The following is a 16,633-nucleotide window of genomic DNA, read 5'->3' on the forward strand; positions in this document are numbered from 1 at the left end:
GGGTAGGAAGGAAGAAATGGAAAAGGAAGAGAAATTACCAACGTCCATTGACCTGCAGCAGTGGTCAAAATACCCCACAGATCCTATGTCTGGAAAATATGCAACAACATACAAACAACAACAACAACAACAACACAAGAAGCCTTCAGCACCATGTTACACAGTTTTTTGTTTTTTTTTGGCCAAGGTGTTGTCATGGAAACATAATGTATGTACACACTGTGTCTTTGCCCCGACCCTACGCTACTGTAAACAGCACACATACTGGATGTATACACAGAGAGACAGAGCATGGAGGAGCACAGACATACAGTTATGTATCGACTGTGGCCTTTACAGCAGGTTAGACGGCCACAAGGTTTTGTGACATTTCACAGTGGAACGTGAGCGAGTAACGTGGACAGAACCATCAACACTGTGTGGATCACCCTCGGACGGACGGGAAGAAACCACCTCAGGTCAGAATGGAAGAGAGTTTAGCTACGTCGTAATGTGCATTGTGCCTTCGAAAAATGTGTAAGTAACATGTCTGTATCATATGTATCATGCGTGTATTTGGGAAAGCCCTGTCTCGACACGGTCAGTCTGTCAACTTGTCTTTCACAAAACAATGAAACATTCAAAGTTGTCCTCACTGTAGAACATTTAGTGTCATAAAATTCAGACCCAGGGTACAGAACTAGGGGTAGTGGTGGTCTCAGTGGATAGTGAGTTGGACTGGTGATCGGAAGGTTGTGAGTTCAAATCCCGCCTGAAACACCACCACTAGTGAGCCCTTGAGTAAGGCACTTAGCCCTCAGTTGCTCCAGGGGGAATGTCCCTGTAATCTGTAATTGGAAATCGCTTTAGATTAAATGGCAAATTCTAAAAAAATCTAATTATTGAGTGGGGGGGCGTGTGTGATGCATATCTAGCACAGAGAGACACACGAGAGAAGTGGGCCCTGATGAGTGGACACTGCCAATGTATGTCCTGTCCTCAGTGGAATTCAGTGTCCTGCATAAGGAACAGGAACCGAGAACCCTCTTTTTCTTATTTTGGTCTCTCAACTCCAGTTGCCCACTGTCAAAGTGACACGTATCTATCCTGACTTCAGGGGACCGCTGAGGCCAAAATGTCAACCGTATTAGGCGTACATTAGGGTATCAAAGAGAGGTTTAGAAACTCTTGTGATGATGCACGAATAAAGGGGTGAAAACCACAAGCATCCACCAGAGTGCCGGGTGGAGGATCACTGTGAAATTGAGGTGCTCCTCTGTGGCTCAGTCGGTAGAGCATGGGCGCTAACAACGCTTAGGTTGGGGGTTCGATTCCCGCTGGGACCATACATACTGAAAAATGTACACATTGCAATGTAAGTCGTTTTGGATAAAAGCGTCAGCTAAATGGCGTATACTATTATTATTTTTTCAACCACAAGGTGCATTTGGCACTTGGCTGGTGTTCATTTCATACCCTGAAAGTTGTGTCAAATATGGATATTGTATATCTTGTGTGTGTGCACATTATGTAGACAGAGCAGAGGGTTTCAGCCAGAAGAAAATCTAGTTGTTTTTTCTCTTCACAGGTGTGAATGATGGGCAGCGCTTCATCATGTTCATAGACACCCCTCTGGGTGTGGGTAGTTGTTTAACACTACAACAGCCGTGCCTATTTTACCTACTAGTAGAGCCGCCTTGGGGGTCAAATAGACCCCCTTTTTATAATGTAAATCTGCTACTTACACACAACGACCACTAGTTGACTGTCTTGTTTTTTAGCCCGCTTCCTACAGAAAAATGTGCTTTATACTAGCTTATCCTGATGTGATTTAGAAAATGTAAGGATACTGGGTGGTAGAACGCACATATCTAGGAAAAATCATGAAAGGAGGGTCCTGAAATTTGATCGAGTGCAAAGATATCATTATTTTTTTTACTCATCGTGACCCCTCACGGCTCTTCTAGCGTTAAAAGCCTAATTTAACCTTTTCTTTCCCAGTCGAAATCAACGTGACCTGTCTTGGCCTACGGATGCGGTCTGGAAGTATGTTCTCCCACAATTGCAACGTCATGATCCAAAACTTTAGTTTTCCGCTGCCACAGAAGCGGCAGGCTATGTAGTGTGTGTTACATGCGTTTCTGCGTGTGTGTTTGTAAGGAGTAAGACCCTTTTAATGAGTAGAGGAGTGTTACAACAAACAAGTTGTCTCTGAATCCAATGGCAACCAAGTCATGCTGATGTGAGGCACATAGTCTGGGGCCCTGGGTGGGAATGCTGCTCACTGTATAATAATGACCACCCCACTGCATCCTGGGATCACATTAAACGTTTGAAGGAAATTGGAATACTGAACGTTTTCTAAACAATCCCTGAACAAAACAAGTTATACAAGGTGTCAAATTAAAAAACAAAAATATAAGAATATATATATATATATATATATATATAAAAAACATACAAACTGTATCTCTATCAGTCTGTGTACGATAGCAGGCTTAAAAGCGAAATAAATAAAACTCAGCTAGCAACGTTGAGATGAATCACCATGGTAACAACGGAGCTCAATTGTCATATGCTCATTAAGTCTGAAATATTATGAAGATCAACCACACGGACAGAGAGAAAGAGAGTGTGTGCTACTTTTTAAACCAATTGATGAGGAGGGGGGGGGGGCGGAATAAGGTCAAATGCAGGTCAAGCTTTGCCACACTGAATTGGCTTACAGATTGAGGACTGGCTAACTGAAGAGAGAAGCATCATTACGAGCTGTTCCTTCAGCCTCTCACCCCTGAAACACACCGCAAGTACCCACCTCAGCAGCGCATGTGTGTGGCGGAACTGCTGCGTCTCTCACTGTTGCGGCTTGCACACTGGCTGGCTGCGTGTCTTCTGTGGCTCTTAACTGCGGAGCTGCTACTGCCAGCCCTGTCTTTGTACATTGAGTTTTGCCTGCAATTGGCAGCCAGCGTGAGACGTGGGCCTCACGCGTGCATACAGCGCTCTAACCCGTTAACATGGGAGCCGAAATGAGACGCACACGCGCTGCTGAGGTTGACGCTTGTGGTGTGTTTTAGGGGTCAGGCTCTTCCCAGACTTCACTAGATCAGAGACATAGAGCAACAACTATCTGACGCTGCCTAACTTCAAGCATTCAGTGTCCCTAAGCTCTCCTTCATTAAACTGCGACAAACTTTCCTGCCACTAAACATTTAGACATGTTTTAGTTTTTTAAAAACACCCTTAGTTTACATTACAACAGAGTGTGTTAAAAGCTGGAGTAACATAACAGTGATGTACAGCCCTTTGTTGTCTTCCACATAAACTGGGGGGTAATTCCATCAACGTCGCTAAAGGGAAATCCAGGGTAATTTTTTGATAAGTTTTGCCAATCTTACCAAAAATAAGCCAGGATTTTCCGTTAGCGACGTTGATGGAATACTCCCCTGGACTACATCTTACAGATAAAAGAGACCATCGAGATTGACACGGGCACTGAACGTACAGGTGTAAGTCTACCTGCCCGTGTGGTAACTGGTATGGCTGCTAAACCCAAAGAGAACACAGAAATATGCCTTCTTACCTTTATCAGTGAAGTACAAACGATAGCGCCTGCGTTCACCATAGGGTTGTGTGGCTTGTCTGTGAGAGGAAAACAAACAATGCAACTGTTAAAACACAAGATTTCAAATCTACTTAGAGTAAACATAAAACACTATGGCTGCGTTCGTAAATTCGATCTGGAAATCTGATCAGCACTCATGGAATGCGTAAAACAGTTTTTGGTCGTTAATATAAATGACATTTGACCTGTGACCCCCATGACCCTTTGATAACTTAATGGGGACTTTAGGGCATTGTGATTATTACACCCACATCACTTCATTCACTGGTGATTAATCCCTTTACATAACAGCCCCAAAAACTGCAACTGCTAATCCCTGAACCTCAGCCAAGGGATTCTCAGAACAAGGCCACAGGGGACAAAGTAGATCCCTACTTTAGTTTCATAATACGCAAATTCAAATTTTGAAGTACCCACTCGATATAATAAACAACAGTTTAAGGATCACTACTTATAATTTGTGAAATGGATTCACTGTCTCGTCTGCCGTAGGATACTGATAAGGGAGACATGGCTTGTAAACATACTTTAGTTTTAGGACGTGTTCAAAAGCAAGAACTGTGTGATCATCTAATTATGTGTAGTTATGTGTTTTTAGCATGTTGATGTTCTATCAGCATGTTGTGATGTTATAAAAATGCAGTTAGACGTTCGTAGCGTAGTTCGTAGCTTACAATCTGTAGTTTCAGAATATGTAAACAAACAAACAGAAAAATGACTTCGGCAACTGGTTGGTCAACACACTAGCTGGTGTCACAAATGTAATAAGCCGACGTTTCGACATAGAGCGCGACGAGGGGTACGTCATGTCTGTTAACACTAGAACAGCCGTGGGTGGCTGTGAGTAAAATATGTTTTATATCTTTGCATTCCATCACATTTCAGGACCCTCCTTTCATGACTTTTCCTAGATATGTATTCAAAATTCCATCAGGATAAGCTAGTATTAAGCTATTTTGCAGTTTTACTGTGTAGGAGGCAGGCTAATTTACAAGACGCGCCAACTAGTGGTCTTTGTGTGTAAATAGCAGCTTCTCATTGTAAATACTTTTTATTATAGTCTCTTATAGTAGGTAAAAAAGGCACGGCTGTTCTAGTGTTGACAACGAGCAGAGCGTGCAGGGGCTCACCGTCCTCATCCAGGAAGAGCTTGTTGAAGCGCAGGCCGCTGGGCTCCATGCCGATGAAGCTGTGCACGTAGTCTGTGCCGTGGTCGTGCACGGCGATGGCATACTTCAGGGGCTTCACACACGACTGCAGACAGAACGGCACCTTGGTGTCACCTACCGTGTGTCTGAGGGAGGGGACAGGGAGCGGTAATGGTCAGAGGTCAGTCCTGAGACAGACAGACAGAGGTCAGTCCTGAGACAGACAGACAGAGGTCAGTCCTGAGACAGACAGACGTTAGTCCTGAGACAGACAGACAGACATCAGTTCTGAGACGGACAGACAGAGGTCAGTCCTGAGACAGACAGACAGACAGACGTCAGTCCTGAGACAGATGGACAGGCAGACAGAGGTTAGTCATGAGACGGATAGACAGACAGACAGACAGACAGAGGTCAGTTCTGAGACAGACAGACAGACAGACAGAGGTTAGTCATGAGAAAGACAGACAGTCGGTCCTCCACCTGCCTCACCTCTGTCCATCTACCGTACACAGGGACACGGCCCACAGGTCTGGGCTGAACTTGGCCAGCTGTGGGATGTAGTCAGCCACCTGAGGAGGAAGGGAGAGAACACACCAATAAGACCAGTTAAATACCAGTTTAATACCTAAATTAATACCAGTTAATACCTGAAAGGCAAGGACAAGAAATCGTACCCTGCCCAACTAAGCAACACACAGGGGGGGGGGGGGAGAACAGAGTGAAATAAAACAGTCGAGGTAATAGAGGAGAGAGAGAGAGAGAGGAAAAAAAGAGGGGGAATAAATGGAGGAGACAGCGTTTAACCCCCTCAGTGGGAAGGCGACCCACCTGCCCTTCAGTCAGCTTCTTTGCGCTCTCGTAGAGCTCATCGATGTGGGAGGCGAAGGTCTGAAACTCAGGGATGACAAACTTCTTGCGAAAGGCCTGTGTGAGCAGGACTATGTTGCTCTGGACACACCTGCACAGTGGAGGAAGTAGACGTTCACATTTGACATTTTTACATTTGAACCATTTAAAAAATACTTAGAAATAATATGGTCAGAATTATATATTATAATATCACAGGTGAGAGGGCTATACAGAGGGGCTTTATGCTGACATACACATTAAAAGACACTGGTTTATACTGTATGCACATACAACGTGAATGCACTGTTACTGTAAGTCTGTTCACCTGAATGGTGTTGGCCCCCAGTGTAATTTCACACGTTAATATTCTTCTCACACACACACACACACACACACACACACACACACACACTTCCTAACATCAGGCCCTTGGCACGGACCGCTAAGTCGTGGCGGCCTAACTGTTTTAGCGATTTATCCTGTTTATCTCTATTGTTCTGCTCAATATGTCTTGTTGTGCCTCATTACGCTGGCATGCAGGCAGGGCCAGGGTAGTGGTGACAGGTTTAGATGGGCAGGTTGATTAGACGTGCGGTGTGTAAATGGTGTGTAAGTCGATAGCCTAGCTGTCTGCCAGCTCTGTCTGCTGACGGATGTTAGACCGTTTTTCCTCTGAGTGGGTCAGTCCCACTCATGTTTTTTCATCTCATTGGACAGATACAGGGAAGTCAGACAGGAAGGTAAGGAGAGAGGGCATGTCAGCAGGGCATGGGTATGTGTATTCGAACCCATGCCGACATGGGTATGTGTGCACTGTAGACCGCGGTGCACTCTAGACCACTGGACCACCCCAGGCCACGCACAGCTTGACCTAACCCTAACCCTTCTGCAAAACATGGATATATGATACTAAATATGTGCTACGCGCCCCCTCTTTAACTCTTTAAACGTATTAGTCCACCACACAGCTGAACTGACGACATAAGCTGAAGCTCGCTCACTACAGAACTGTTAATCCTTCGCCCGTTGCCACGGAGATGAGGTGCCAGTACATGCCAGGCCTCAGGATTACCGGAGTGAATTGATTGGACACCAGGTCGGTTGGAGAGATTAGTAAATGATGCAAGCAATTATGTCTGATTTGGCCCAGAACCGTCAAGTTTCCTTCAGCATGGCAACGATGACAGAAAGGCTTGTGAATTACTGATGTATTCATGTCTTATTCATGTCTTATTCATGCCTTGTTCACCTAAATAGAATGACATTCTATTGTATATAGTATACCGCGTTAGAGGTTATGTGGAGCGCGTACGCACACATGCACACACAAACCTCTATTGCTGTACCTTTGCATTTCTGTGAATAGGCAATGTCTAAACAAATAGGAAAGTTGGAGCTACAAATATGGAATGCAAAACAGTTCATGGGTATACAAATAAGCCTGTGTTCCAAGACTCAAAAAACTATAATAGTCCCAGTCCCAGAGCTTGAGCAGACAACATGTCTGACGTGATCTTGAACAGCATAAAGCTCCAACTCATGAAGGGCAGGTTGGCCGACTTACTTCTTGAAGAGGTGTCTGTCCAGCATGACCCCGTCAGACGTGTTCTTTAGGGTGACCTTGATGGTCTCCATGCATTCCTTCAGACGGGGGTCTCCTGTGCGCAGCCCTGTGGCCTTAAGAGCCTGCAGAGAGAAAAGAAACAAACAGAAAGGGTTAAAGGAACAGAGCTCAAAAGGGGGTCTAATGTCCAAACCAGTCAATGTCCCGTAACCACGGTTATGTAAATCCAGCTACATGAGAAAAATAATACAGCCAAAAAGAAACAGATCATTTCTGGGCATGCACACTGACATTTCCAGTAGGAATTCTTAGCATATGAAATCATCCCAAGTTCCTTGAAAAAGACAAGAGACTCATTGAGGAGGAGACAGAGGCATGTGACATGTGATACTGTTACACAACAAAACAACAATGGCTGCGTTCGTAAAAATCCGCTCTGGAACATGATCAGCACTCATGGAATGCCTCGTCAACATCGAATTACTTGGTCCCTTTATGACGTCGAACCCAGTGTGTGCTCTGGCGGTCTTGGAGCAAATGTTTACGAACGAAGCCAATGACAATGCCAGAGGTTCTGTGACGCCCTTCTCATGTCTGGGACCAGTGTACACGAGTACCGACACGGCGTAATATCAGCTACATAACATTAGATTAGCTGCAGTAATAAAACTGTGTTTGCGAGTGTGTGTGTGTGTCTTATGACAACAATGATACCAGGCCTGCACTGGAGGGATAACAAAGCTCTTAGCATGTAGATCGTAAATAAAGAGGTAGTGTGTAGATGTAAATAAAGAGGTAGTGTGTGTAGATGTAAATAAAGAGGTAGTGTGTAGATGTAAATAAAGAGGTAGTGTGTGTAGATGTAAATAAAGAGGTAGTGTGTAGATGTAAATAAAGAGGTAGTGTGTAGATGTAAATAAAGAGGTAGTGTGTAGATGTAAATAAAGAGGTAGTGTGTGTAGATGTAAATAAAGAGGTAGTGTGTGTAGATGTAAATAAAGAGGTAGTGTGTGTAGATGTAAATAAAGAGGTAGTGTGTGTAGATGTAAATAAAGAGGTAGTGTGTAGATGTAAATAAAGAGGTAGTGTGTGTAGATGTAAATAAAGAGGTAGTGTGTAGATGTAAATAAAGAGGTAGTGTGTGTAGATGTAAATAAAGAGGTAGTGTGTGTAGATGTAAATAAAGAGGTAGTGTGTGTAGATGTAAATAAAGAGGTAGTGTGTGTAGATGTAAATAAAGAGGTAGTGTGTAGATGTAAATAAAGAGGTAGTGTGTGTAGATGTAAATAAAGAGGTAGTGTGTGTAGATGTAAATAAAGAGGTAGTGTGTAGATGTAAATAAAGAGGTAGTGTGTAGATGTAAATAAAGAGGTAGTGTGTAGATGTAAATAAAGAGGTAGTGTGTAGATGTAAATAAAGAGGTAGTGTGTAGATGTAAATAAAGAGGTAGTGTGTAGATGTAAATAAAGAGGTAGTGTGTAGATGTAAATAAAGAGGTAGTGTGTAGATGTAAATAAAGCGGTGTACATTTGTTGTATTGAAACAAAGGATCAGCAATAAGGCAGAGGGGAAATACATTTACTACCCATAAACCACCTCCCCATTACTCAATTCCATTTGTTAAACATGTGAAAGAGTCGCTACCCATCTTCCACCGTAGACTGAAGACCTCCATCTCTTCAGGCTACATCTTGACTGTCCCTCCTAAAGACCTCTTCATCCCCTCTACAGTGTAACTGTACAGTTTCTCTACTGTAAATACATTAATAAAAAATAAAAAAGTTTTCCTTCTTCTAACATTGTGACTGCCAATGTCCCATGGTCCGAGCATAGATTTGTTTTTCTTATGATGACTGATGTGTAGATGATTCACTTAGACAAATGTATTGGTCGTGAGTCGCTTTGGATAAAGGCCTCGTCTGCTAAATGTCCAAAATGTACAATGTAAATGAGAGTGCAGCAGCAGATACACTGAGAAGCCTTTGGGGGGCTGGGAGGGGATTGGGGGGACCACTAGTCTACAGTCTGGCCACATTTCGAGGTGCCCCTGGGCAAGACACTGAGCCCCAAAATTGCTCCTGATGAGCAGGGCCGGCGCCTTGCACGGCAGCTTTCCGCCATCGGTGTGTGAATGTGTGTGTGAATGGGTGAATGAGAGACCACTGTAAAGCGCTTTGGAATAAGGCGCTATGTAAGTCAGTCCATTTATTTATAAAAAGTGACGGGTGTGGTTGTGTGTTCAATCCCAGACGGTCCCTTTGACTAAAATGAGGACGGTGTTATTGATTTAATATTAGTCCAAAGTTCAATGTGGTACGGGATCATCATAGATGATATAATCACTCACTGTTATAAACTTGTGGGCGGGGATCTTCTCCTGGCCTTCTGCGATGGTGTAGAACAGCAGGTCCTCCAGACTGGGCAGGCTACCCATCTTCCTTCTCCTGACAGACAAACAGCCACACGGACAAACACAGAGAAACAAGGCGATCTGTGTGAGACTCGGTCAGCACTTTCATCAATACGTTCTGAAGTCATGGGCAATATCTTGGGAGGCAGGCTATAGCAGATACAGACATAGCAGGAGGAATGTGTGGAGGTTCCCTTCCAGCAGTAAGACACAGTTGGACCCCTGCCTAACCGTACTGACATCTATCTTGTCATACCGACAAGATCTAAGACTAGCAAGATATGTGTGAATGAAATACCCCCCTCTGGAGACGTTATTCTTAAAACACCAATATGTTTTTTTCTATATCTCCGATTCGTCATTTATCACATTTGTTATGTCTACACTGGCAAACATGTGTCAATTATTGTGAGTTAAAACAAAGGGCAAACCGTGTCAATTAGTGTGAGACGTGAGTTAGTTCTGTTACAAAGAGGAGGTTTAGTTAGTCCATAACATTCCAAGAAGTTAGTGAGTTGTTGAGGAGAGCGTTGATGTGTTATTGTTGATAACCTTGGTAAGCAAGGTTGACCTTAAGAAACCCAATCTCTCTATCTAATCAATAACTGGTTTCTGGTTTCCAAAGTCAACAGGCTCAGTGGCAAGGGTGCTGTTATATACATTAACCCACAACAGGGTGTTCATTAACCCACGACAGGGTGTTCATTAACCCACGACAGGGTGTTCATTAACGTCAAATATCTGTGCGCTGTGTAGAAGTGAGTGGACATTGGCTGTTAGGCTAATGCACACCCTGTCATGTGTTAACACCGCCTTTGACACACATCCTATGGAGGTTGTTAATGCTTTTATAAAATGGACCCCTTTTTTCCCCCCCACTTGCTATTTTAGCTGTTAAAAGTTGACTCCTCAAATGACCAGAAGAGTGAGGATATCCTTGTTGCGTCAACCTGAACTAGGTGGTTTTGTGTTGTATTGGCTGCCTGTTTGGGACCCCTGTTTGAATCTGGAATTTGTTCTACTATTCAAGTCAATGGGTATATCATTTAAATATATTGGGCTGTCTATACATGAGTGGTCACATTTCCCCAGCTCCATCTCTCAACAAAAATGTAGGATTGCCCCTTTAAAAGACAATTATTAATAAATACATGTGGGAATTTTGATTGTTATTTACACAAGGAAAATATACTAATATATACTGTTTGAGCTGTGTGTGTGTGTGTGTGTGAGTGAGCGCACTTGGTTGTGTGAGTCATGCTACATTCTTGGCAGGTTAAATAAGGGGCTTATCAGATGGCACGGTCACGTTTGGCAAGGATTTGTTTGTGCCCCACATTAGAAAGGCTAAAGGCATGCGTGAGCATGGCATGCGTCGTCCGATGAAGGGGTTAGACAACCCTGTTGACGTACAGTCGTACCATCACTCATCATTAAATTCGGGGGCGATTACTGTGGCCCTCTCTGGCACAGCTGAGGGGGAGGGGCTATGGCATATAGCCACCTGTAGCTCAGTCTCTGAATGGCAGAGTGGGGCACTGTTATCAGGTGGGAAGGACATTTTGCCAGTCTCACAGCGTAGTCAAAACACTGCCGCTGTCCACAGTCTGAGCCGAGCCTCCAAAGTGGAGCTTAAGTGCTCTCGCCACTAGCATCTCTTTGTTGAAAGTCACAGCTGTAATTTTAGAACTGACGCAATTTATGCAGGACATGGATATTTTCTCTATTTTATAGCGCAGGTCTGATGTTCGGGTCATAAGAATAGACACCCTGATGACATGCTCTCTCTCCCTTCTTCTCCTTACTTTCCTGTCTGTCTTCACTGTATCTGTCCAATAAAATGAAAAATAAATGACTTTAAGTGTATTGAATTTGTTTAAACCTATTTATCGCTGATGTCACTTGTTGATGTCTGACCAATGTAAGAGGAGTAACCTAACATCTGATGAGGACTTCTGGAAGAGACCTCAATCAGGAAGGAGGAGGAAAATGCTGTAGCAAGAGCAAGCAAGGAAACTACAGCTACAGTGTACACCCGCAGGGAAAAAGTAGATAAATGACATACTTACACACACACATTAACCAAGCAGGATGAGAGAGAGAGAGAGAGAGAGAGACAGAGAGAGAGAGAGAGAGAGAGAGAGAGAGAGAGAGAGAGAGAGAGAGAGAGAGAGAGAGAGAGAGAGAGAGAGAGAGGAAAGAGAAAAAAAACATGCAAAACAAATGAGACATTACCACACAAAAAAGAAAAACACATGGACGGCACGCCATTTTTCAACAAGGACTGTGCATGTCCCCACTAGGCCTGGACTAGGACAGGCGTACGGTGCGCATATCATTACCGGGGTTACACAGAAGGGCCCTGAATGGCATGGCCAGTGTGTGGCACTCCAACCTCCCACGACAAATCAAACTCGTCGTCTTCTATGCAACGGTAGAGTCCGTTCTCCTATACAGCTGTGAATGCTGGACCCTGAAGCCTACCCTGCAGAAGTCCCTAGATGGGTGCTACACCAGAAGGCTGCGTGCAGTACTTAACATCGACAAGAGCGAGCATATTACCAACAAGCATCTGTATGGGGGGTCACCAAGGATAAGCGAAAAAAATTGTAGTCAGGAGAATGAGGCTGGCAGGTCGCTGCCAGAGACACCAGGAGCTGTCAGCCCAACTAACTGCATGTTTTAATGTTTCATTACTGTGAATATCTTTAAAGCATAGCATATAGCATACTGAACATTTTCCATGAATTGGAAAAAATAAAATAAACAACTGAAGGTAAAACCTTGTTACAAACATGTGACACGGAATGCATCCTATTACAACGCTAACTGTTATTACTAAAATCATGAGTAATGAAAACACTTACAGTATGATCAGAAGATACTGACACCACTAAAACAGACGCCTGTGAGGACGCACACACGGACGGACACACACACACACGGACACACAGCACAGTGGCCTGTGACCTTCTCACACAGCCAGCCAAACACACAGCGGCGTGCCCCAGACACCCCACCAGGAGCTTACATGACCTCTGACCTCCTCTGGTCCTACACACGTTGAGTGCGTGTGAGCTTCTGAGCAACTGACACACAACCCTGGATACTGCGTGTGCGCGACTGCGCGCACACACACACACACACACACACACACACACACACACACAGAGAATTAACACACACCCCGGAGGCTGCATGGGATTGCTGGAATGCTCCAGTCACCCCAGCCCCCGCCAACCCCAGGATTACTAAACCCAACATCCTGGTCTACTTCACACGCCACTAATGTCCCCAGAGAGCCAGCCTTCACACGGCCCTCTGCCCAGACAAAACATCTCCATACGGGGCGCCTAGGTGGCATAGCACACTGAAGCGCCTGCCACGTAATCTTACTTACTGAAAAATCAAGGGAAGAAAACCCCTCTACAAGCTACAGTCAGACTAGTGGACTCTACAAGCTACAGTCAGACTAGTGGACTCTACAAGCTCCAAAGTCAGACTAGTGGACTCTACAAGCTCCAAAGTCAGACTAGTGGACTCTACAAGCTCCAGTCAGACTAGTGGACTCTACAAGCTACAGTCAGACTAGTGGACTCTACAAGCTACAGTCAGACTAGTGGACTCTACAAGCTCCAGTCAGACTAGTGGACTCTACAAGCTACAGTCAGACTAGTGGACTCTACAAGCTACAGTCAGACTAGTGGACTCTACAAGCTACAAAGTCAGACTAGTGGACTGGCACCTCCACAATACAGCAGACACAACCTGTGGTCCGATATTATGCTTACAAGAGGATAACTGATGATACCGCTAGACCAAATGCTCAACCGAGACCGCCTGTATAGATTAAAGGGATAGTTCATGATTTTGGAAGTCATAGCCTACCTTATGATACATGTGAGGCCATCATTTTCTTTCAACAAAAACGGGTTTTTTTCTTCTTTTTTTCACCTCTTTCATGTTAATGTTATGACTGATACTATGAGAGACTATGGCTGTGTTTGTAATGTTATGACTGATACTATGAGAGACTATGGCTGTGTTTGTAGTTGTGTTCTTGTGCCCTGCAGTTCCCCTATGAACACACACTGTAAGAACACAGAGAGGAGGAGCCTTTTTTTTGGGACAGGAAATAGCTTTTAATACGCCCTGGTCATTTTGTACAGGCACTGCACTAAGTGCCTCTCTGACATGGGTTGTGTTTGGAAGCGCAAAATGTTAAACACTGGACAGGCATGCTTCATTTCCTCCCTGAATGTGGACTGCTGCCACAGGCTAGTAGACACACACCACCAGCTCTCTCCTCACAGCCTCACAGGTTAGAAAGACAAACAAGTTGATGAAGATGGGCTAAGTGCCTCACTCAAGGGCACACTAGTGGCGGTGTTCCCAGGTGAGATTTGAACTCCTGACCTATCCGATCACCCGTCCAACTCACTATCCACTAGGCCACCACTAACTACCCCATAAGATAAGTGACTAACAGGATGGTTCTGGAAAGACAAAGGCCTACACCCAGGTATGTGGATCATCTCCTGAATAATGACCTTCATGACGAATCAAGGATTAAGTAGACTCCTCATTATGTACAGGTCATTCACATTTACAGCATTTAGCAGACGCCTTTATCCAAAGTAGGGATGGACGGTTTCCAATTATTGAAACCGAAAAACCGTCAGAGAGTAAAACCGGGGTTTTCCGGTTAACCGAAAAATACATAAATTTTTTTTTTTTTAAAAAGAGCGCCAATTTCAAATAATTGAGCCCTACTGCTACAATACACTCATGTCGAACACCATTAAAACACCGTAAGCACAGTCGCAACACATTTAGGCTACTTAGTTTCACAAATATAAGTGGAAAGGCAGACTTTTGTAAGCTACACCATACATGAAAACACATGAACACTTAACACACCAGCTCCGCTGATCCAGGGTGCACGCCTGCACGGAAGATCATCTCTTGGAACAGCGTCTTCATTGAATGAACTGCTTTCTCAATATCTTGGTTCTTAGACAAAGTTTCAGCTGCTGCTCAATGTATTTAAATATTTGAATACTGCTCAATAATCACTGAAATATTAGACTTAGAATTATGCAGTGAACATACTTAAAGCTTTTCATAAAAACCACATGCCGCGAGACTGACTTACGACAGTTCAGGACGAGTCAATCAACAAAGAATGCCCCATCAAAATAAAAGTGCCCATGGTAGAGCTGTCAAAATAGAGCTTTCAAAATAAATGTACTAATACAGATAGAGATAAATACAGAACTACCTTTGCGTCACTAAGTGACCGCGTATCTTCTGAGACATGCGTTCTGTCATCACTTTCAGTAGCGCCTTCACACACAGTGGCGCTGTGCACAAACACTCTTGATCCGTATAGCTCTTGTTTTATTATATTGTGGTTTAGTAAATACTGCACTTGGAGTTACATTCAATGCACGATTTGTGCTATAGAACATAAATAAAGTTTGATTGATTGATATCAAATCAAATCACATTTTATTTCTATAGCGCATTTCTCACAAAAGTGACCCAATGCGCTTTACAGAGAGCAGCGAAAATGATCTTATTAAATGTAAGCGAGTAATTGTAAAAAACCTTTCCTAGTATCTACCAATAACTGAAGGCAACTATCTTTCCCATAGAGTGATTCGTTACCCTTAAATATAATCCCAATTAGATATTAATCCTCAGTTATTCTTCACAACTGACCAAACCTCTCACTCATTGCGCGGCAGATTCAGACTGTATCATTGTTATTTTCACACACGACAAACATGTGACATGTTCCAGTTTTATTCTTATTCTATTTTATTCTTCTAAAAAAATAAATAAAATAAAAAACGGTTTCAGACGGTTTTGATCAAAAACCGTTTCTATTTTTATAAACCCCGGTTTTCGGTTTAACCGAAAAACCGTCCATCCCTAATCCAAAGAGACTTCCAAACTAATACATTTGACTAAGTAAGTCAAGTGAATCATCTACCCACCAGTCACAGCAGGAAAATGTAATCTATGCTCAGGCCTGGAGCCATTGGCAGTCCGCTGATGTGATAATGATTAATAACGTGATGATGATTAATATCATAACTGCCAACATAACTGGCAAAACAAAGCCATATCACTTTGTTCTCGTCATGCTAGATAAAACTCTACACAGGGGGGAAAAAAACACTTCTAACTGTTTGGCTTGATCTAAAAGGGCTTTTAGCTTTTATTTCTTTAAGCGGTTGATGACCGTACACATGACTCATAACCTCACTCACTGGCCCAGAACATTGGGCTGTTACACCAACAGATGTTAGGTCAGTAACGCAGCGGTCCAGATTAAGCATGCTTGATGGACGTCTGCTAATCGACCAGGGCTTAAAAATCAGAGTGTGTTTGCATATCTGAGGACGAGGGTTGCCTGGGCAGAGGCTTGAGTGTTTTATCTTTGGGAGAGAGGGAGAAAGCGTGTGTGTGTGTGTGTGTGTCTGCATGTGAGTCAGTGGTTTGAGGAGCTGACTTCTTATATTTAGGACTGCTGACGTTGGACATTCTACAGGAAGGTACATCTTCTAAATGCTAACGAGATGCTAAACTGCATTTTGTTGTATTGTACTTATACTCTGCGATGACAATAAAGTTGAAATCTAATCTAATCTTCATGTTTCAATAATCCTCCTCCCTAGTAAACAATCAGTGGCAGAAACGCACTCAAATTTTAAATAGGAGCTACGAACTTCTTTCTGAAAACCCATGGGTTTGGACAAACCCAAACAAGAGCAAAGATGTGTCCATGATGCCCTTTCTCCTGTTGGTTGTACTTCTCTCAATGAAAATATCCACTCTCCCTGACGAGACACGGAGCTTTCCCAGGCTCCCCTCTCCCCAAGCTCTATGTCCTGTTCTTGGCTGCTCAGTCATCCATTATAGCCACACACTTCTTGTCTTCCGCCTGTTCTCTGGGGCTTTCTCGTCGGCCCGTCCTCTTTCACCGCCGCATGTCCCGAAGGCCCCTTGCGGAGATTAGGTTCCAATAGCTCGGGGCCCCCCTCAGA

General features: G+C 43.8%; 1 protein-coding gene across 1 annotated transcript in view; it reads right to left on the minus strand.

Annotated features, from left to right (window-relative positions):
• glsb (glutaminase b) overlaps positions 1-16,633 on the minus strand; it is a gene marked incomplete at its 3' end in the record, with an annotated part of 40,203 nt that overhangs the window by 17,454 nt on the left and 6,116 nt on the right. The window contains exons 2-7 of the mRNA XM_080536363.1: positions 9,516-9,612; positions 7,169-7,290; positions 5,584-5,713; positions 5,245-5,324; positions 4,735-4,898; positions 3,563-3,621 (exon numbers count right to left, since the gene is read on the minus strand). Coding sequence (XP_080392489.1) covers positions 3,563-3,621; positions 4,735-4,898; positions 5,245-5,324; positions 5,584-5,713; positions 7,169-7,290; positions 9,516-9,602 — 642 coding nt within the window. The 5' untranslated portion in view covers positions 9,603-9,612. The remainder of the gene's footprint in view (positions 1-3,562; positions 3,622-4,734; positions 4,899-5,244; positions 5,325-5,583; positions 5,714-7,168; positions 7,291-9,515; positions 9,613-16,633) is intronic.

Source organism: Nansenia antarctica, assembly GCF_963989245.1.
Source record: "Nansenia antarctica genome assembly, chromosome: 7".
NCBI classification, from domain to species: Eukaryota; Metazoa; Chordata; class Actinopteri; order Argentiniformes; family Microstomatidae; genus Nansenia; species Nansenia antarctica.